The sequence below is a fragment of the Ovis canadensis genome, chromosome 14, assembly GCF_042477335.2.
Source record: "Ovis canadensis isolate MfBH-ARS-UI-01 breed Bighorn chromosome 14, ARS-UI_OviCan_v2, whole genome shotgun sequence".
In the NCBI taxonomy this organism is placed as follows: Eukaryota; Metazoa; Chordata; class Mammalia; order Artiodactyla; family Bovidae; genus Ovis; species Ovis canadensis.
The window spans coordinates 48813432-48834703 of NC_091258.1; the positions used below are offsets into that span (position 1 = coordinate 48813432).

General features: G+C 43.9%; 1 protein-coding gene across 7 annotated transcripts in view; it reads left to right on the plus strand.

Moving 5' to 3' along the window:
* Positions 1-21272, plus strand: part of SLC7A6 (solute carrier family 7 member 6) — a 35321-nt gene that overhangs the window by 1567 nt on the left and 12482 nt on the right. For 3 of the 7 annotated variants that reach the window (XM_069550208.1, XM_069550204.1, XM_069550207.1), the window contains 4 exons: positions 397-523; positions 7300-7352; positions 8128-8684; positions 19198-19323. In XM_069550208.1, the coding sequence (XP_069406309.1) occupies positions 8162-8684; positions 19198-19323 (649 nt within the window). In that variant the 5' untranslated portion in view covers positions 397-523; positions 7300-7352; positions 8128-8161. Of the gene's footprint in view, positions 1-396; positions 524-2396; positions 2471-4830; positions 4859-7299; positions 7353-8127; positions 8685-19197; positions 19324-21272 lie in introns of all 7 variants that reach the window. The other 4 variants (XM_069550205.1, XM_069550209.1, XM_069550203.1 and 1 more) reach the window with 2 other exon arrangements.

The following is a 21272-nucleotide window of genomic DNA, read 5'->3' on the forward strand; positions in this document are numbered from 1 at the left end:
CAAGGTATTTTTATTACCGCCTAAAAGTAAATACTAGTTATATGGCTGATTTCCCTGGCATTTCTTGGTACAGGAAATTTCCTGACCTATGCCCTCTGCTTCCTGTTGTAGTCTCCAGGATGTGTGGATACTTTTCTATAAAAGTGACTGAAGTGGTGCTCATGGGACCCGGGACAGAGGGAGCTGCAGTTGTCTAGACATGCATGATCTGAAGTGACCAGGCTAGTTTTCAAGACAGGTGTTCAGTTACACCCCACTGTGGGTGTAATGGGACTTCTCAGAAATTGAGTGCTACCCCTGCTGGGCATGTCAAAATTAGATTTTACAAAAGGAAATAGGGTCTTGCTGCTTACTAGGTTCATGTTTGGCTAAGTTACCTCTCACTTTTTGTTGCAGAGATTAATTCGACAAGACAGACACTTGGAATTAGGTCTGACTGGGGAGACTTCATTTTCTTCTTTGTACCTGACCATTTATGATGAAGTGGCTTGTGAAAGTGTAATGGTTGCTTATTTCCTCACAGGTGAATAAAATTGCTCTGCTCTTTGTTAACTTTCTTGGATCTTTGTGAGTTGTAAAGAGTTTTAGTTACTTGAGTACAATGTGGGTACAATAGTAATAAAGAGAATGGCTCACACATAATTAACAATTATGTAACACTAAAATTTATTAGATAAATTATATATTTATTATATCTCTTTCTAAAGAATAATTGTGGTGGTTTCCGACTCTTTGCAACCCTGTAGGCTGTAGCTTGCCAGGCTTCTCTGACCATGGGATTCTCCAGGCAAGAATATTGGAGTGGGTTGCCATTTCCTTCTCCAGGGGATTTTCCTAACCCAGGGATTAGAACCTGGGTCTTCTGCATTGCAGGCAGATGCGTTATCCTCTGAGCCACCAGGAAAGACCCATAATTAATGGTACTTGCAATGAGCAAGTAAAAATAGGAAACCGAAGCCATGAAAAAGACTAGATATCAAATACTGTTGAAAAGTGAAGACATCTGTTCATTGTGACTGGGAAATGAGTTTGATCTTGAGTTTCCTGGTATCCTAGATGAAAACTCAAACATAAACAGTCACATAATTTTCATTATTTATGAAATAATAAAGTACAGTAGTAAATATACATAAATAATAAATATATACACATATAATTTAAGTTTAAGCATTAAAAAAAGCAATGCATTTTCATCGTGAAGTTTTGTAAAACTCAAAGAATTTTTAAAAAGTCTTCTGTGTTATCACTGCGTTTAAGATTTTATCTTTTTTGACAGCAATTTTTTTGGCATAGTCATCAATTATAAAAGTTTTCAAATCTAGCTTGTAAAATATTCTTCATAATTGAACTGTGAAAGATCCACTTTTTCCCCCCCCAAAATTGCATATATTATTTTCATGGTTAAATTTTCATGAAATTTTAGTGGTCTGATGAATTGCTTTATTATTTGCCTCAGGAACTTGGGAAATAGGATAAAAGCTATCAGAAAGCTATATCTGTGTCCTTACAAGTGGGGTTTAACACTAGTTTCTCAAGACAAGAACGGGTGCGTGGAATTGTTTAATGGAATTTATCTTTAACAATGATTTTAGAGACTTTTAGAGAAAGGGAAACTGAGACATACACACTCAGGGACACAAGGAAATGTGTGGAGAAAGATGTCAGCCAGAATGCTGAGGAAAAAGGTGGGAGAATGGTGTTAGAGACAAAGGTGTATGTTAGAGAAAGAAAGAAAGTGAAGTCGCTTAGTCATGTCTGACTCTTTGTGACCCCGTGGACTGCAGCCTACCAGGCTCCTCCGTCCATGGGATTCTCCGCGCAAGAATACTGGAGTGGGTTGCCATTTCCTTCTCCAGGGGATCTTCCCGACCCAGGGATCGAACCCAGGTCTCCCACATTGCAGGCAGACGCTCTAACCTCTGAAGACGTTTGTTTGATGAGCTCTGAAAGCCCTGGACTCCTTTGGTTTCTGGAAACTGCAAATGATTCACTGTGACTGGACCATCGGAGGGACTAGTCTGCAGCAGGGGGTCTAGTGATAAGGCCCTGCTAAGAAGGTTGAAATTGATCCTAAACCTCTCAGGCAGCAACTGAGGGAGGGTTTCTAACTGTGCTTTGATACCAACCAGCTCAGTAGATAATAAGGTTATTCTGTGGTGAAACTGAGGAGCCAAAGCAGTTTTTTCCTGTTGTAAGTCTGTCTCCTACTCCTGAGCTACATCCATCTCTTTCATGGAGGTGGCCCTTTTTTTTTTCCTCTCAGAATTCACATAATTTTAGCCTTCCATTTTCAGGTGTTCTAGATCCTTGCTGATTTTATGTTAACTTGTTCTATTGATGACAGGTGTCTCGACATTTCCAACTATAATTATGGATTTATCTGTTTTTCCTTTCAGATCTATCAGTTTTTGCTTCATGTATTTTGAAGCTATCCTGTTGGAGGAGATACACTTTCAGAATTTTCTTCTTGGTGAATTGACCTCTTTATCATCTCTTCTTATCTTCTTACTCTGAAGTCTTTTGTCTGATGTTACTATAGTTAACTCCCCGTTTGTTTTGATTACTGTTTATATGGTTTTTCACCATCTTTTTATCTGTGATTTATTTGTGTCTTTATATTTCTAGTGGGCTTCCTATAAGTTGCATATTGGATTTTGCATTTTTATCTAATCCAACAATGTCTGTCTTATAATTGATGGGTCTAGATCATTTACATTTTGTGTTGTTACTGATGTGGTTGGATTAAAATGTGCTGCTTTGCTAGTTGTTTTCTGTTTTCTATTTATTTCATATGTTCTTTGCTTCTGTTTTCTACCTACTTTTGGACTGAGTATTTCTTTGAGCTGTTTTAGCTGTACTGTTGGCTTACTATTTATACTTATTTTTTTAGTGGGTGCCCTAGTTTCTCAATGTACATCTTTAATTAATTACAGTCTGTCTTAAATAATATTTTCCCATAGTACATATGTATAAGTATTTATTAAGTTGTGCAGGTAGAATTTGTCCACTTTGTAGTTTATATGTAATATCTCAACATATACCTTATATAATATTACATCATTTTCACATATATGAACCTTACAATAGTTTAACTCCCAGTTCTTTTTTTCTATCTTTGTACTGTTGTCATACATTTTACTTTTACAAATGCATTAACACTGTACTGCTACTGTTTTTGCTTTAGGTAGTTAGATATATTCTAAAGCAATTAAAATAAGCAAAAATTATATTTTTAATATTTATCTCAGGCCATTTGATATTGTCGTAGAATTCTCTCTCTTTCTGTTCTTTGGGGTTTTTTTTTTTTTTTGGTTGTGCCTGGAGGCATGTGGGATTTTAGTTCTCTGACCAAGGATCAAACCCATGTCCCTTGCAGTGGAAGTGCAGAACCCTAATCACTGGACTGTCAGGGAAATCCCTGTCATACAACTCTTAGGTGCTCTTTTTTTCCCCCCTCCTTCTGATTCTTAAGGTTTTCTTTTCTCTGCTGAAATTCCACCTCTGTTCGTACATGTTGGCTAATGTTTTCATTAAAGCTTTTCATGTATTAATCATAGTTATTTTCTTTTTGTTTGTTTGTTTGTTTTTAATTCTTTTTTTTTCTTTATTTAAATTTTTATTTTCACTTTATTTTACTTTACAATACTGTATTGGTTTTGCCATACATTGACATGAATCCGCCACAGGTGTACATGCATTCCCTGTCTCATAGTTCCAGTATCTGGATCATTTCTAAGTCTTGTCCTGTTGATTAATTTGCCTTTTGATAGTGGGTTGTTTTTCTTGCTTTTTTTAGGTGGCTTGTGATTTGTTACTGATTGGCAGATAAAATATGTGGGAAAGCAGAGACTGAAGTATATACTTTATTCTGGGCAGAGGGTACAGCTCTTCTTTTGCTAGCCTGTTAATGTGGAAGTTTGAGTCAGAAATGAGTTGGGTTTGGGTTTTATTGCTGTGGTTACCTTAGGCGCACTAGCGGCTTCAAATTGCTCTGCTGTTTCCTTGCCCTGTGTGTGTGTGTGTGTGTGTGTTTAGTCACCTCCGACTCTTTGGGACCCCATGGACTGTCAGCCACCAGGCTCCTCTGTCCACGGAATTTTCCAGGCAAGAATACTGGAGCAGGTTGCCATTTCCTACTCCAGGGGATCTTCCCGACCCAGGGATCAAACCTGCGTCTCTTGTGCCTCCTGCATTGGCAGGTGGATTCTTTACCGCTGAGCCACCTGGGAAGTGCCGCCTGGCCCTGAGAGTGGATTTTTCGGTGTTTATGCTCCACCCTCAGCTTTAGGTCTTCTTTGTGCACCTGTGCCTCAGTGCACACTCTCCCACAGCCTTGTTGCTGGATGCTTGCTCACCGGGTGGTGGGGAGTAGAAGGCTTCTCTGTTGTTTTGGATCAGCCTCAGCCTTAGGCAGGCCCCGTTGCCCTGGGACTGGGAAGTGGATCTTCCTATGGTCTGGACCAGAATTTCCTGCCTCTTCTCCAGCCAAAGAGGGTGGTTTTATTTTTCTTTCACTTGGTCTCAGCTGCTTTGGGAATGACAGAGTTTGCCCATTTCCCAGGGGTTTAAGATTGTATTCTTTAGAGGAGGGAGCAGGTGGACCTCTGTATTTTTCCCAGAGCAGCCGCTCCTTTCCTTCTCCAGGCCAGCCCGCCTGAGAGGCTTTCTCTGGCACTGTATTTCCCATGAGCACCCACGGAGGTCTCACTGGAGAAAACCCTTGGAGTGTCTATGGCTTTTAATTGACTTTTATTAGTAATAAATTTCTAAACTTGACCTTTAGTAATTTATTAAAAATTGTACTTGAATTCTTCTTTCCTGCCTGTATAGTGGTTCCATCGTTCTCCTTCTGCCACAGGTAAGCCAGAGCTTGCATCTCTCTGGGGATACTCATTTTTCCTTAAATTTCAGTCTCGTTGGTTGGCCTGTATCCTCATCTCGCTAATGACTTCAAGAAAAGTTATAGTTCCGTAGATTATCTGTTTTTTCTTGACATTGGAGTGGGAGCGATGCTTTTCTCAGCTTGCTATATCTTAAGTGAAAGTTAAAAGTCAAGGCAATTACATTTCATATTGTTTTAAAATTTTCCAGTGAAATGAGCTTATCTCTCTTTCTCCCCCGACCCTGTGATAAAATATTTATTTGGTCTTTGTCCACTGTTCCTGTTACACACCTCCTGAAATTTCCTCATAAGAGCCATAGATAGAGGCATCTTTTGTTATAATATTAGTTTTGTTCCCAGTTCCTCAAATAGCTCCAGATCAATAAAGGTTAAGTGAATGTCTTTTATTATTTATATAACAAGCTTCTTTCAACACTCATGAGTCTATGTCAGTGAAGTGATTTTTGGAAGCATCTAGATCCTCTGAGGATGGGGGTTGCTTGCTCCAGGAACCTACCCTGTGATTAGAGGGTTGGAAGTTTTAGTTAAGGTCTGACCTCCTGGGAAGGAAGAGGGTCTGGAGGTTGAATCAATCACCAATGGTCAATGATTTGATTAGTATTGCCTTTGTAATGAAGCATCCAAAAGGAAACCAAAGGGGCAAGTTTTGGAGATCTTCCCATGCCTCTTTCTTCTTACCTTGCCACCTGCATCTCTTCCATCTGGCTGTTCCTGAGTTACAGCCTTTACAATAAACTGGTAACCTAGTAAATAAACTTTTCCTGAGTTCTGTGGGTTGCTCTATCAAATTAATTGAACCTGAGGAGGGAGTAGTAAGAACTTCTGATTCATAGCTAATTGATCAGAAGCAAAGGAACACCTGGAGTTGGAATTTGGCCTCGCAAGTTGGGTGGAAAAGGGCTGTTTAGTAGGATTGAGCACTTAACCTGGGGAATCTATTGCTGCCTTCAGGTAGATGGTGTAAGAGTTGATTAAACTGTGGCAGACACCAGATCTACTTGGTGTTGCAGAACTGTTTGGTGGAAAACATACACATCTTGTATCAGAAGTCTAAGCCCCAGCCCTCTCTGCCAGCTAGGGTGATAAATAGGGGAAGGCCAGGTTCTCTGCTTGCCTCCATGTTGGGGTGAGTGAAAAAGTGCCACCTAAGTATCTTTGCACTTTTTTTTTCTTTAAGGAATGTAAGGGAGGGGAGAAAAAGACCTTTTCCCTTCACCCACTTTAGGTTCCTTGGGTGAGGTGTTGTAAATTACACTGGTAAAAGACAGACTGACGAGAAAAACAATCAAGTTTATTAATATGCATAGAGCATACACATGAAAGCACTCACTGATGAATGAAGACCCTTCACCTGACTCTTATGTGAGTCGGTAGGCTCCTCTGGTGTTTCCTAGTTTTGTTTTCAAGCATATCTGAGCTCACCTGACAAAACAAATATTTTCCCACATGCTTGCAGAGAGTCACCTTCATGGCTTGGTGCCAGGAATGAAAGGCAAAGTGGTGCTGCCTTAAAGCCAGGCCTCATAATAAGCAGAAGTAGGCTGGCTCAGCTCCTCTGGGAGTGGGGGAAGGGTCATTAATGGCCCCAGAGAAGCTTTTTCACTTGGGCTGAGGTCTGGACTTTGGAGCAGGGCTGGGCAGGTAAGGCAGGAGTTTTGAGTGGGGCCTGTGGAGATTGGAGTTTTCTACTCACTCTTGAGTGGCTGTGGTTCACTTGCTCTGAGCTCCATGAGGTAGGACTCCAGCATACCCATTTTTGTGACTAGATGAGAAGCTTCTGGGAAGATGATGTACTGTTCCCATTCTTATTCCTGGAAGTTATCTCTGTGACCTTAAAGGACTGACTCCTCCTGGGTGGAATCAAGTGGCCTATCAGATTCTTTCCTTCTGAAGATGAGGAAGATGAACTAGGGGTTGGGGATCTGAATTCCCAGTTCCTGGGGCACAGGAATTGAGGGAGCGAGAAGGCCCTGCTGAGTGCAAGGTCAGGAAGGTGCTTGCCTTCCTCTGACAGATTCTGGGTTTTTCATCCGTAGGTTGGTGTGGGATCCAACTTCCTTGAGGTTTCTGGACTGGCCCAGTCGTTATCCAAAAGTAGGAGTGAGTGAGTGAGCGAGCGTGCGTGCGTGCGTGTGTGCATGCATGCATGTGCACACCATCTCCCTACAGGTTGCCTGCCAATGCCATATCTGTGGATAAGAGGAGCCTTACAGTTATTGTTTGCCTATCAAAGTTCTGGGTCCTGTTATGGGGGAATCTTTTTGCACCCCCAGGTGGTAGTGAGGGGTGTGCTGAGGAGGAAAGCAAATAAGCCAATAGCAGATGAGTCTCACGTTAGGGTGCCCCCTGGATGCTCTTTCTCCATCTGGTCTTAACTATGTTATCCCTCTCTTTAGGGCACTTTTGAAAAAGAAAGGTTGAACAGGCAAGCAGCAGTGTGGGAAGTAAGGTAAGTGGTGTGGACATAGCGACACATGGGTGTATATTTTCATGGAGTTTCTCTCCTTGGTCCAGTCTCTGCAATAGCATTATGCCCTATCTTTAGCATCTTCCTAGCCCTTCCCATCACATCTTCATGTTCTTTACTGGCCTGAGAGTAGCTATAGACCTCTCCACATGTGGCTAGAGACTGCAGAAGTGCCTGTTTATGTTTGGGCAGAGGTAAGTGGGCATGGAAAGTGAGAGCCCTGGCAGGCTGGCTAGTGCTGGGACTTTGGTCTTCTCTGCAGGGCAAGTTTGCAGGTTTTAAGTTGGCAAGAACAGAGCAAAATAGAGAATTTCCTGACAGTCCAGTGGTGCAGACTGTAGGCTCTCAGTGCTGAGGGCACAGTTTCAGTCCCTGGTCAGAGAACCAAAATTCTACAAGCTGGGCAGTACAGCAAAAAAAAAAATAAGCCAAAAAACAGAGCAAAACCTAAATCTCAGGGAGAATTTATGCTGTGGATAAACCTAATGTTAGCCTACCCTGGGCATCCTGTTTGAAGTCACCAGCATATGGTGCCTGAGCCCTTTTGGTGTCTGTCTTAGAGCAGTGGAGGTTAGCCTGCCTCCATTTCTCTGTATCCTGTGGTGGGAACTGAGACAGGCTCATTGTATGTAGGTCTGTATATGAGTCACACGGTCCCTACATAAGAGGTGGGCAGGAAAATCGGCCTGCTTTGCAGGTCTAAACTAGAGCATTATCAGACGTTACCCTAGACTGACAGTACTTACATTCTTTGCAGGCTGTAGTAAACACAGGTGAAAGAAGCAGATGCCATGGAAGCCAGGGAGCTGGAGAGTCCCACACCCACATACCATCTCGTTCCTGAGGCCAGCCAGCCTAGGGAGGAAGAAGGTGACCACATGCTGCCTCAGCAGGCCACAGAAACTATGCAGCTGAAGAAGGAGATCTCTCTGCTGAATGGCGTCAGCTTGGTGGTGGGCAACATGATCGGCTCAGGAATCTTCGTCTCACCCAAGGGCGTGCTGGTCTACACTGCCTCCTATGGGTTGTCACTGGTCATCTGGGCTATTGGTGGGCTTTTTTCCGTTGTGGGTGCCCTTTGCTATGCAGAACTGGGGACCACCATCACCAAATCTGGAGCCAGCTACGCTTATATTCTTGAGGCCTTTGGGGGCTTCATTGCTTTTATCCGCCTCTGGGCCTCACTGCTAATTGTTGAGCCCACCGGTCAGGCCATCATCGCTATCACCTTTGCCAACTACATCATCCAGCCTTCCTTTCCCACCTGTGAGCCCCCGTACCTGGCCTGCCGTCTCCTCGCTGCAGCCTGCATGTGTAAGTCTGAGGGCTGGGTGGGGGAGTGTGTATGGGGGGTGATTTTTATAATGCTAATGGTAATTTGAACAGCCTATTTTGCTTTTTTGTGTATGTATTGGGAAGAGAGGCATCTTAACTTTTTTGAAGAAGCAGTTTTACCGAAGTCATTTGTTCCTGAGATCAGTGAGGGTAAATGATAGGGATGGGGGAAGTTTGAACCTGTCTGTGACTTTTGGTGCCTCCCTTTCCTTCCACTTCTGGCTGTCCCTGAGTTCTGTTCCTTAGTCTACGTGATAGGTTGGTGAATGTCTTATATTTATCTTGTCAGATGTTTAGATTGGTGTCAATATGGCTAGTTGAAACTTGACCCAGGAAAAATCCCTCAGTGCTGAGGCTTTTATTCTGCTACCCCCACCCCCCGCCCCAAAAAAAGTTATTTTGCTTCCCCTCTTTTAATCTTAAACCAGTTTAAAGCCATCAGTGAGGAAATGGTCTTCTTTAGACTATGGGGGTCCCAAGACTTTCTATCCTGTAGGCACATGGTGAAACCACTCCTTCTTGCAACTTCTACTCTCTGCAGGCTGATCTAAGCAGCAGGCACCACACCAAAATGGCTTTTTCCTGTTGGTGTTTCAGATTTCTTTTATGCAGACTGTGTAAACAAGCTCCTTCTGCAGCCAGTAAGGAAGGTGGCTTCTTCCCTGTATTTGGATTTCTGAGGACAGAACCTGAGAGATCCCAGTGGATCTCTATCTTCCTTTTTCTTATGAGGTAGTAAGGAGGAATTTTGTGTGAAATCACTGGACGGGAGAGAAGATTATTGTGAACTTAGTCCAGGAAAGCTAGTGTTTTAGCTGAGAAGTGACCCAGAAATCCCTGTGTCTCTTAGCATGGTGCTGCCAGAGGCACTTAATTATACTGTTTTTTCCATATCTTTGTTTGCAAAACTTTGGCAGTATATGTGGTTTATCCAGTGTTAAAAATAGACTGACAGTACCTTGGAGTTAGCAGTAAAGGATTGTACAATATGCTGTGTTTCCTGACTTTAAGGAATTTATTAAAGACAGATATTAAAGGAAACTTTTCTATAGATACCTGTGGGAGGAGAGAAGGTGGTTACTCAGCTATGTATCTGATAGGGTTTCACCAGGGGTCTCTAGCCTGACTGAGATCTCTAAAAAAGGCAGTAATTTTCTGATTATAAAACATCTTTGTTAAGGAGAAAGTTAAATTAGCCTCAAATCACCTGTAATCTACCCTAAGACAGGAGTACTTTTAATAGTTCAGTCACATTTCTTTCTGTTATAGAATTGGAACCATATTTTGTACATAACTTTATATTCTACTTTTTAAACTTAGTATATCATGAATTTCCCTCCCTTTTGTGAAATGTTCAAAAGAAACATTTTTTAAGTAGTATATATATATATATCTTCTGTTATATATATATATTATTTTTATTAAAAGATAATGCATAGGCCCTACAGACAATTAGAAAAATGCAAAAAGAAAAAAGAAAATTAAAATCACCCATGATTTTACCTCTGAGAGAACTATAAATATTGTGTGAAATACCTCCCAGTATTTTTTCTTTTTCTGTTTATTCATCATTTTAAAAGAGTACCCTTGAGATCAGAGCTTCCCTGGTGGCTGCAATGCAGCCTGCAATGCCGCAGACATAGATTCAGTCCCTGGGTCAGAAAGGAAATGACAACCTACTCCAGTATTCTTGCCTGGAGAATCCCATGGACAGAGGAACCTGGCAGGCTATGGCCCATGGGGTGGCAAAGAGCTGGACACAGCGACCCTTATGATCATACTCTTTGTGATTTGTATACTGTATTAAAAAATTTTTAATATTAAATTCCTTTCATCAAATATTGCTAGAAAACGTGATTTGGGACACAGAAGTAGTTTCCAGGTAGTGTAATGGTTAAAATCATAGACTCCCTAGGAGTTCCCTGGTGGTGGCCTAGTGGTTAGGATTCTAGGCTTTTGCTGCCCTGGCCTGGGTTCAGTCCCTGGTTGGGGAGCTGAGATGTTGCAAGCTGCTCTGCCTGGCCGAGAAAAGGCGGCACTGGTGGTGGTGGAGGGAGTGCTTCCCCGGTGGTCCAGTGAGGTGCCTCACTTCCACTGCAGGGAGCATGGTTTGCTCCCTGATCAGGAAACTAGGATCTAAGATCCTGCATGCCATGGGGAGGGGAGTGGGTTGGGGGAATTATGGGTTGGGGGCTGGGGAATCATAGGCTCCCATGCTAGACTGGGTTTGATTCCAGCTTTACCATTGAGTAGCTATTGACCTTGGAGGAGATATAATTATTGCCTTAATTTTCTTGTTTGTAAAATGGGAATATTGATTGTACTGTTGACTGGAAAAAAACACACAAACTAAATGTTGAGAGTTAGGTTTTATTTGGCAGACAAAACTGAGGACTTAAGCCTGGGGCATAGCATCTCAAGATAGCTTCTGAAGAGGTAAGGGAGGAGCCAGGATATATAGGAATTTTTGCAGCAAAGACCAGTAGTTGGAACATCAAAAGATTACTGTTTGTTTGTTTTTTTGCTCTGAGGCATGTGGGATCTTAGTTCTCTGACCAGGGATTGAACCCATGCTCACTGCAGTGGAAGCTCAGAGTCTTATCTACTCGATCACCAGAGAAGTCCCGAAAGATTACTGTTAATTAAAGAAAACCAGATATCCCAGGTTAAAGAATTCAGTGCTTTTCTATTTATGAGAAAAGTCAGGGGTCATTGACATCCTTCCTTTGATATATACCTCTGCTTTCTCATCCTGAGTCTCCTCAGGGTACTCTGTCAGGGAGTGGCTGCCTGCTAGTTGGTGGGCATCCTGTTTCATCCTGAGTTCCCTTGGGGCTCTCCGAGGGGCAGCTGTAATGGCTTGATGGCTGCAGCATCCGTTGTTTGGCTGATAGGGCAGGCAGGTTTTTTTTTTTCAGTTTGTTGATAGTATCTATCTGAAAAGATTGTTGTGAGGAATAAATGAATCAGTACACATATAATACTTCTCTCTGCCTGGCATGTAATGAGTGCCTTATAATATTATTATTAAAAATAATCCTACTATGGGAAATGTTTGTGTAGAAATCATTTTCAGAGTTTTTTCATATTCTAATAGGGTAGAATTATATAAGAGAAAACCCTGTGTCTAAAGAATTAAACTGTTTTAAGTTTCTTTATGTTGGTTTTTAGAAGGTTTTATGAATCCGTACTCTTTCTGAGCACCTGTAAGTGTCTGTGCATTGGTTTGGTAATGGCCTTAGGATGAATTCCAAGAATAGCTAAATCAGAGAGGTCAGTCGTGTCTGACTCTTTGCAGCCCCATGGACTGTAGACTGCCAGGCTCCTCTGTCCATGGGATTCTTCAGGCAAGAATACTGGAGTGGGTTGCTATTTCCTTCTCCAGGGGATCTTCCCAACCCAGGAGTCAAACCCACATCTCCTGCATTGGCAAGAGGATTCTTTATATAGTGCCACCTGGGAAGCCCTAAGTCAAAGGGCACTTCTGTACATCATTTTTCATATAAAGAAGATTTTTATTTGTTAAATATTGTTTTCCTTTATCATTTTTCCCATTGTTTTTTGTGCTTAGGAAGTCTGTCTCCACACTAGGAGCTAATTTTTTGATTGGAGAAGAGTCTTTACCTGTTAGAAAATGTGGTTATATAACTTCTTCCATTCAAATGTACCTTTACTCAAATTACTCAGTATTTGAATTCCTGAAAACTTGCTTTCTAGAAACTAAGGCTTTTCCATAAAGCAGGCCAGAGGGTAGGAGCCTGTCAAAGCTGCGGCCAAGTTGTTAAAACCTTGACCCATCCTAACAGACTAGATTTTAGGGCTCAGTTTACTTTTCTCTTTGGAAATTAGGGTGTAGAATCAGGTTGAGGTATCATCCAGCTAAGCTGGGGTGTGCTGGAAGGAGCCTCCTTGGGCAGGGGTGGCACTGAAAGCAGCCTGGTCTCAAGAGACATACATGGCAAGAAACCGATTATGTCATAATTAGGGCGAAAAACAAAGATCTGCACTGAATCCACTGTGAGGCTTGGGTAGGAGAATTAAGTCAGTCTTGAAACAGACATGACAGGGATCCAGGTTGTTTATTGGAAGATTGCCTAAAGAAGTTATATCCATGCCAGGGTAGACAATAAAGGTTCCATCCTAGAAGAAGGGGTCCAGGCAGTCTCCATGTAGCTAACTCTAGGTTGAAGCTGCAAGCCTATGGCTCACAGACCAGACTTGGTCCACACATGTATTGGGCCTATACAGTGTTCTAAATAATTTTGAATTACTTGCCAACATTTAAACATCAGGACTTGCCCTTTCTCTTGAAAAATCTAGAGTTTTGGCAAACTTGGACCTATATCCTGACACCATCAGTTGCATTTGAATAGTGGTTACTCCTCTAAATGAAGCATATAGTCTCTCGTTCACCCCAGTCCTCCACTCCCTCTTATTTTATATCCAGACATACTTGTCTTTGCTCATTTATATTACCTTCTTGGGTCCTGGAGGCACTGCTATTTTAGATCGTGTCTTCCATCAACCCCCGACCCCAGTCCCAGGTTACACTGGCAGGGAGATAGATCCAAGCAGCTTTTTTTTTTTTTAAATTTCAGGTTGTCTTAGCTACTCATTATATCAGAACAGTGGTTCTCAGTTGGAAGTGAGTTTGCTCCCCAGGAGCCATTTGGTCTGGAGACAGTTTTCATTGTCACAACTTCTGGGAAGGGATGCTGCTGGCATCTAATGGGTAGAGGCCAAGGATGCTGCTGCTGAACATCCTATAACGCACAGGACAGCCCCGCACAAGAGACTTCTGTGGCCCAAAATGTCAATTGTGCTGAAATTTAGAAACTGTCATTCTCATCATATATATTCTGGGATCTTGGGCTCTTCTGTGGTTAGTGGGACCTCAGGCTGCCCACTGAACTCAGTATGCTTGGGGCTCTAATTCACTTATGGGACTGCGGGGGCAAATGGCACTTCTTGAGGTTTCATAGTTCCTTTTTCTGGCCAGGTGACCAGCAGTATCCTTAGTAACCCAGCTGCTCAGCATTGTAGGAGTACTTGATTTGCCTATGGAAGTGTGTGTTTCTGGCTTAGGTCTTGGTGCATTTATCTTTGTGGGATCCTGTTATGTAAACTCACATACATCATTGAAGAGTATTTGCCATGAACTGACATGGAAGTCAGTTCAGTACTGACACCATGGCATCAGCAGAGGTCTGCTCACAGCTGAGACTCCATTGTTCCCAAGGGTTTATTTGGTAAGGCTGACAAGGAAGGAGGAGGAGGAGGGGAAAGAAGAAGGAAAGAGAGATAGTCAAGGGTGAGACTGCAGTGAGGAAGCACTGTGTGGTGTCTGAATGGCTTCCTATTGCCTTTTGCTGCCTTGGACTCGTGCCTGGGCAGGGTTCTTTTTTTTTTTTTTTTTTCTTCTGGGCAAGGTTCTACTCTGAGCGGGAAGGCTGCTCTCTCCTATTTTGGTCAGCTGTTGTTATACATAGACAGCTTTCATATTCTCACAGTTACAGGCCTGAGGAGGACTGGTCTTGACAACAGTTGCTCAAAGGTCCTGGACTCTAACTCTATATACAGTTTGAATGTTTTGATAATAAGACTCAATGTGTATTCTTGTGTAATTAAAAAAAAAGGAGGCTTTTTTTTTTTTTTTTTCAGAAGGCAGGTAGGTACATATCTGTACACATGCCCAGAGGCAGCTTCTGATTCTGGGAGCTCCATTTGGAAGGGTTTACTTCTCCTGGACTCGTGTAGAACATTTCTCAGATGTTTGTTTCTGCTTCTTTTTCTTTTCCCACTTTGTCATTGTTGTTCAGGGCTGTACTCCTCTATCCTTGAACGCCGCTTTGTCATACCCAGCTTGTTTGTGGGAGGAATTGGGAGGTTCCCTCTCCTTCCAGTGCTTATAGGAGAAAGAAGCTGTGATAATCAGCATAACTAGAACTACAGCTTCAGATGCTAGGCCATCTCCTTATCAGCAAGAGGTGCAGTTTTGTCTGAGGGCACATGGATTAATCAGGATTAGTTTGGGTTTCAAACAACTGAAAGCCAAAAGGAACATGGCTCAGGACATATTGAAATTTATTTCTCTCACATGTTAAAAGTAGGCAGTGAGGGGCCGGTAGAATGACTTCTTATTTCAGGGAGTCAGGTTCCTTCTTTCTATTTTATGGCTCTGCCATTCTCAACATGTGACTTTTGGCTGGTAGTCAAGGATGGATGCTCAAGCTCAAATCATGTCTGCTTGTGGCCAACGGGAAGCACAAGAAAAGGAACCTCTCACCCATCAAAGATACTCCTCTAAGGTCTTATTTATGTGAAACTTTGCATGTATCCCTGGGTTAACCACTTAGTTACTTGGCCTTCAGTTCAGTTCAGTTCAGTCTCTCAGTCGTGTCCGACTCTTTGCGACCCCATGAATTGCAGCACGCCAGGCCTGCCTGTCTATCACCAACTCCCAGAGTTCACTCAGACTCATGTCCATCGAGTCCGTGATGCCATGCAGCCATCTCATCCTCTGTCGTCCCCTTCTCCTGCCCCCAATCCCTCCCAGCATCAGAATCTTTTCCAATGAGTCAGCTCTTCGCATGAGGTGGCCAAAGTACTGGAGCTTCAGGTTTAGCATCATTCCTTCCAAAGAAATCCCAGGGTTGATCTCCTTCAGAATGGACTGGTTGGATCTCCTTGCATTCCAAGGGACTCTCAAGAGTCTTCTCCAACACCACAGTTCAAAAACATCAATTCTTCGGTGCTCAGCCTTCTTCACAGTCCAACTCTCACATCCATACATGATCACAGGAAAAACCATAGCCTTGACTAGATGGACCTTTGTTGGCAAAGTAATATCTCTGCTTTTGAATATGCTATCTAGGTTGGTCATAACTTTTCTTCCAAGGAATAAACGTCTTTTAATTTCATGGCTGCAGTCACCACCTGCAGTGATTTTGGAGCCCCCCCAAATAAAGTCTGACACTGTTTCCACTGTTTCCCCATCATACCTGCCTGCAAAAGGGGCTGGGAAATGTCATCTTTATTTTTGGCAACCGGACTCCAGTTAAAATTTCTATTACTAAGAGAAGATGGAAGAACAGATATTAGAAGATACATAGCCATCTTTGCCACAAAGCTTTTGGGGATTGTTTCTGCTTAGGGATTGGGTCTGGGGCTTTCCTGGTGGCTCAGGTGGTAAAGAATCCGCCTGCAATGTGGGAGACCTGGGTTAGATCCCTTGGTTGGGAAGATCCCCTGCAGAAGGGAATAGCAACCCACTCCAACATTTTTGCCTGGAGGATTCTATAGAGAGAGAAGCCTGGTGAGCTATAGTCCATGGGATCACAAAAAATCTAACACGACTGAATGACCAACACACACACACAGGGGTTGGGTCTGTATCTGCTATTTGAGTATTTCCCAGCAACAAGCCCCTAGAGAGCCTGAAAAGACCCTCACATGGGTCCCACAGCCATTGGTGCAGGTTTTCAGCAAAGAAATGAGATCAGGGAAGAGCGAGGACTTGGGTGCTTTTATTGTGGTAGTTGAATTGTGGCCTCCAGGCTCAGCCTGGTTGTCTGGTGCTTGAGCTCTGATAGGGTCCTGGGTGTTGGATGGGAATGGGAGTTCTGGGAGGCAGGAGGGGTGGGGGTCAGATGGTGAAATTTTGTTTCTCAATTAGAATCAGGAAAGCATTTGAGGTAGTTGGCTTTTGCTTGGTATGCTATTCTTGGAGCTCTGTGTTCTCTGGCAGGGCTGAGGGTCCGGTGAAGCAAGCGAGGCTCCTGGGGCCAGTACTCACAGGTTTGCCAAGCCATCCCGTGACAGTGAGTGCCTCCTTCACTTTTATGTCATAGGCTCCTTACTCACCTTACTCACCTTACTCTACTCTTGGCCCTGCTCCCTGGCTACACATTGTTTTAAATGAAGTACTTTTATTGAGAAAGAAGTGTCTGTGCATGGTAAATAGGTCAAAGTATAAAAGGGTGTTCGGTGAAAAAATCTGCCTCTGAACTTTAGTTTTCCTCCCTGAGGCAACTGCTATGACCAGGCTCTTCTGTGTCCTTCCAGCTGGCCTTTGAGTAGGGGCTCTGCAGGTGCTGCCATGAGGCGATGCTTTTACTTGTTGAATTCCCACTGTGTGCACAGAGGCCCAAGCCATGGGGGCAGTTTGTAGCAGGATGGAGGGAAGGAGAAGGAGCAGAAGCCAGAGGAGAGAGTGCCTGTCAGCTGGCCAAGGAATGTGTGAGCTTCTCTCCCCATCCTGCAGTCGCATCTTGGTGGTGGAAACCAGAGCACAGTAAGCGCAGCCAGGACGTTGTAAGACAGCCTTGTTCTCCATGTGTGTGGCCATCTTTCTGTCTCTGTCTCTCTTTTTGTCTCTTTCTCTTCGTCTCTACCTCCTCCTCATTGTCTCTTCTCCACCTCTGTTTTGTGTATATTTCTGCATCTTTTCATCAGTCTTTTTTTTCTCACAAGCTGCCCAGCTCCTCACAGACTGCTGTCACTTCTGCTGCTTTTTGTAGTCCCACTTCCTTCCTCTGCTTTTTGTGGCTTTTCTTCGTCTATTACAAGGGCTTGTATGTGATTTTTACTTGCTCCTGACCCAGCTGCTATTTGCTAGGTTCAGTCTCTTGGCATCTGAACTCATATTTTTGGCAGAGATGATCAAATAGGCTCAGCTTGGGTCCGCAGTTGGGCTCTACCAGCCATGAATAGGGTAGGGGGAGCAGTTCCCAAGAAGGGGCCTGGCAGGTACTTCAAAATATGCTGACTCTATTGCACAGGAGTCTGGATTACTGGTGGCTGTGAACTAGTTTAATCCTCAGTAGTTGATCCAGGCTTAGCTACCCACAATGAACTTGGATTAGCAGGGCAGGTCCTTGGAAAGACCTGCCTGGCAGTGTGCATTCTTTTGGTCTTCTCCCCTCCCTTTTGGCCATTATTTGACCCCCTGCTGCCACACATCTTTATGACTGACTAGTAAGCACCTGTGTCATTTGCCAGACTACTGCGTGAAAGCTCTTGAAGTGCCCTGTGAAGGCTGTTCAGCCACTCATGTTTATAACCATACATTGGCTGATGGCTCTCCTCTCCATTTGCGTGGAGGAATGTCCAACTTTCTGAAAGTTGCCTTGCTCCAGGGGATTGGCAGTTAAAGTCGTCACCATCTTGATTCCAACCATGGTTCATCAGTTCCTATATTTGCTTGGCAATAAGCTTAAGAAAACCATATGCTTTTGTTTCCCACTAAGAATTTGTGATATCCTTGGAAGTACCACCCAAATGCCTGAGGAAGAGAGAAAAACCTTGCTGTGACAGGTGGCCCTATGGCCATAGCACGCAGTTCTAAGCTATGCTGTGAAGTGAGGACGTGGTAGGTTCAGGGAGAGAGCTCAGGCAGGAGCGGGCTGATGTGTTTCGGCAAGGTTTTGCAGAGGGAGTGGGGGCTGAGTTAGACCTTGAAAGTGGGGCTTGCTGTTGGTTAAGGCAAGAGGAGGAGGGGAGGACATTTCTTTTATGTGTACATACAGCATCAGTACAGAGAGGGTCTGCTGAAGGAGAGTGCACAGCGAGGGTAGAAGTAGGCAGATACGGCCAGGAGGATGGGTCCCCAAATTTTGTAATAACATTTGAGGTTCTCATGAAAGTCACTTTTGGAGGCTAGAGGCATTACTTAGAGGTGTCACTGTGGAGCCCCTTGGATATTGTTCTCATATTCTCTCCTTGAATTAGAGCAGTCCCTGTATAGCTGGGGTGAGGTGGTAGGAGCCCTAACAGGACCAGGTATCACTGCGGTACGTGAGGAGCTGGAACATAAAGCCAGCAGTGCCGACGCGAGTCCACGTCTCCATGGGCTTATCTGAGAATTAGGATGTTTGGATAGGAATGGTGGTGGGGGAGATCAGTGGGGGCGCCATGTAAGCTTGGAAATGGCAGCTGGCCTCTCTCAATCTCAGTTTCCTCATCCAGAAAATGGGAATAGGAATGTCTGTTGTGGTTGTGAGAATTAATTGAGAGGATGTATATGAAATTGTCAGGCACATGACAAACTTTTTAAAAATGAAAACATTGCCTAATTCCTTGGTGACCTGCCACCTGCATTTAAATTGACCTCATTTGTTGTTGTTGAACCTCTCTTGTCCCCATTCTCTAATGCCCCAGGGGGTTTGAAACTTCGGGAGTCTCAGTGGGAAAGAGTGGGTAAAGTTCACCATTCCTGGGCCTGGGGTAATTTCCAAAAATGGTGCTGGCTGTCAGAATGTATGAATATTCGGTAGTACATGCCTTTGTATCTTGTCCACAGTGGTGGGATGTTCTCCTCTCAGCTGGGGCAGATAGAAGATGTACCTCGTTTGCCTATTCTCCTCGTTCTGACCAGTCCTTTGGCCTCTTTGCCTTAGGCAGACAGGATACAAATGATGTGCTTTGTAAAGAGAGATTGGGCTTCAGTGCCCTCATCTCACACCTGCCACTGACTTTGTGGTTTTCTTCCTAGGTCTGCTGACATTTGTGAACTGTGCCTATGTCAAGTGGGGCACACGTGTGCAGGACATGTTCACTTACGCCAAGGTCCTGGCACTCATTGCCATCATTGTCATGGGCCTTGTTAAACTGTGCCAGGGTAAGGAGACTCTCAGGTGGGAAGGAGGGTGGGTGACTCTGGGAGTTCCCCTGGGTTCCTTGAGAAAAACATGGAATATGGGGACTCCATTAACTTTACTGCTCACCTCTTTCTGTGTACCTGCTAGACTGTGTCAGTGAGAACAAGAAATCTGTTCTCCGGTTTCTTGGGCCTCCACCCCTTTGTGGAGGTGGGGAGTATTGCAAGATGTGAGCCAAGGGCCTAGGAGCTTTTGAAACTTGGGTTGTAATTGGGTCATAAAAGTGATCAAGATAAAGTGAGTCCTGGTTCCTGTTTTCGGTGGTGTGACCGCAGGCAGTGGGGAGGAGGGCTCAGCCCTTCTTGAGAGGGGTGAGAGGTGTATGTGGTGGGGAGATGGGGTCTGGAAATGAGTGGTTATTTTACAGCCTTTACTTTTCATCTGGACTTGCTCTTATTTAGCATTCCCTCCCAGAGTCAGCTCTCAGCAAAAATTAAAACATTGCGAAGATGGCACTGACTTTTGTGCCTGTTGACTTTAGAGAGCTTTTCATTCCTAGACCACAGCAGGTTGGTAATGAGGGTTACAGGCCTCCTAAGATTCCCTGACCCCTTAGAGAAGCCTTGAGGTGTCTTTGGCCAAGGATGTCTTGATCATTAGACAGTCCAGTTCTCTAGGGCGTCTTTCACTAAACTTGGCTGTGTTTACAGTCACCTGAAGAGCTGAGGCTCCCATCTCAACCCATCCAACTCTGGTTGGTTTGGAGTTGAAAAAAGTGTGTTTTGGGGAATTCTCTGGTGGTCCAGTGGTTAGGACTTCGTGCTTTCACAGCTGAGGGCCCAGATTCAATCCCTGGTCAGAGAACTAAGACCCTTCGTGGTTCAGCTAAAAAGATCAAACAGAGAAAAAGGTACGTTTTTAAGAAGTGCCCTGGGTGAATCTTAGGCAGCTGACCTAGAACCTTTGTGCCTGTGTGCAAGTTAGTATAGCCAGGTATCTGGATGTTCTAGTCTCTGAAACATCTTGGGGCCAAATTGGGTAGTTGAGTAATTCTGCCCCTAAGATCTGTGCCCTAGGGAATAACTGCCATGCATGATGACTGGCATGCCAGGGGCTCGCTGGTCTCTGTTTTCCTTCCTCTTTGTTGCACACCCAACCCTTTTGGCCACATTGAGGGATGGGTCTAGGCCTTCTGAGGAGGTCACAGCAGGCTTCCTTAGAAGTCTGGGTCTTGTTGAAAGATAAGACTAGAGAGTCTAGAAGATCTGTCTCTTGGACAGTGGGGTGCTGTTCCCTTGGCTTGCAAGTGTGCAGTCTCTGAAGGCCTCAAGGAGGCTCTCCAAAGGTGGAGGTGGCCCAAACCTAACCCCAGACCCCATGAAAAATAAGATCTCAGTTCCTACAAAGCCTACCATTTCCTGTAAAATAACCACTGCGAATAGAGCAACAGAGTTCTTTCCGTGAGACTGAGAAACCCATTGAACCAAAATAGGCAGTGGTCTGGGCCAAGAGAAGTAGTTCCACAGGAAGATCTAATTGTTAATGAAAAAATGATTCCTTTACGTGAAAGAGGGTTCTTTTAGGAGGAAGAGCTGTGGCTGACCGCATGGTCTCTTGCAGGAAATGGAAATTCCTTAGGGCTTTCAAAGAGGGGTTATCACTTCAGAAGGCAGCCAGGAATGCCTTTTTTTTTTTTTTTCTGAGATTGTCAGGTTCTACTGAAGGAAAATGAAAGATTCACAAGGAGTGGGTGGGATGGTGAAGTACAGGGAGCTGGAGGTGGTGGTTCTTTTGGTACTAAATTGTTTTTCTTTTTTTTTTTTTTCTTTTCCCTGCCTGCTTGCTTTTCCTTCTTTTCTTGATGCTCCTCCTTTCTCCTTTTTTCCCCATCTACCCTTCCTCTTTCTCACTGCCCTGTGCCCCCTCCTTTTTTTCTTTACACCTTCCATCTCTCCTGGCCTCCTCCTCC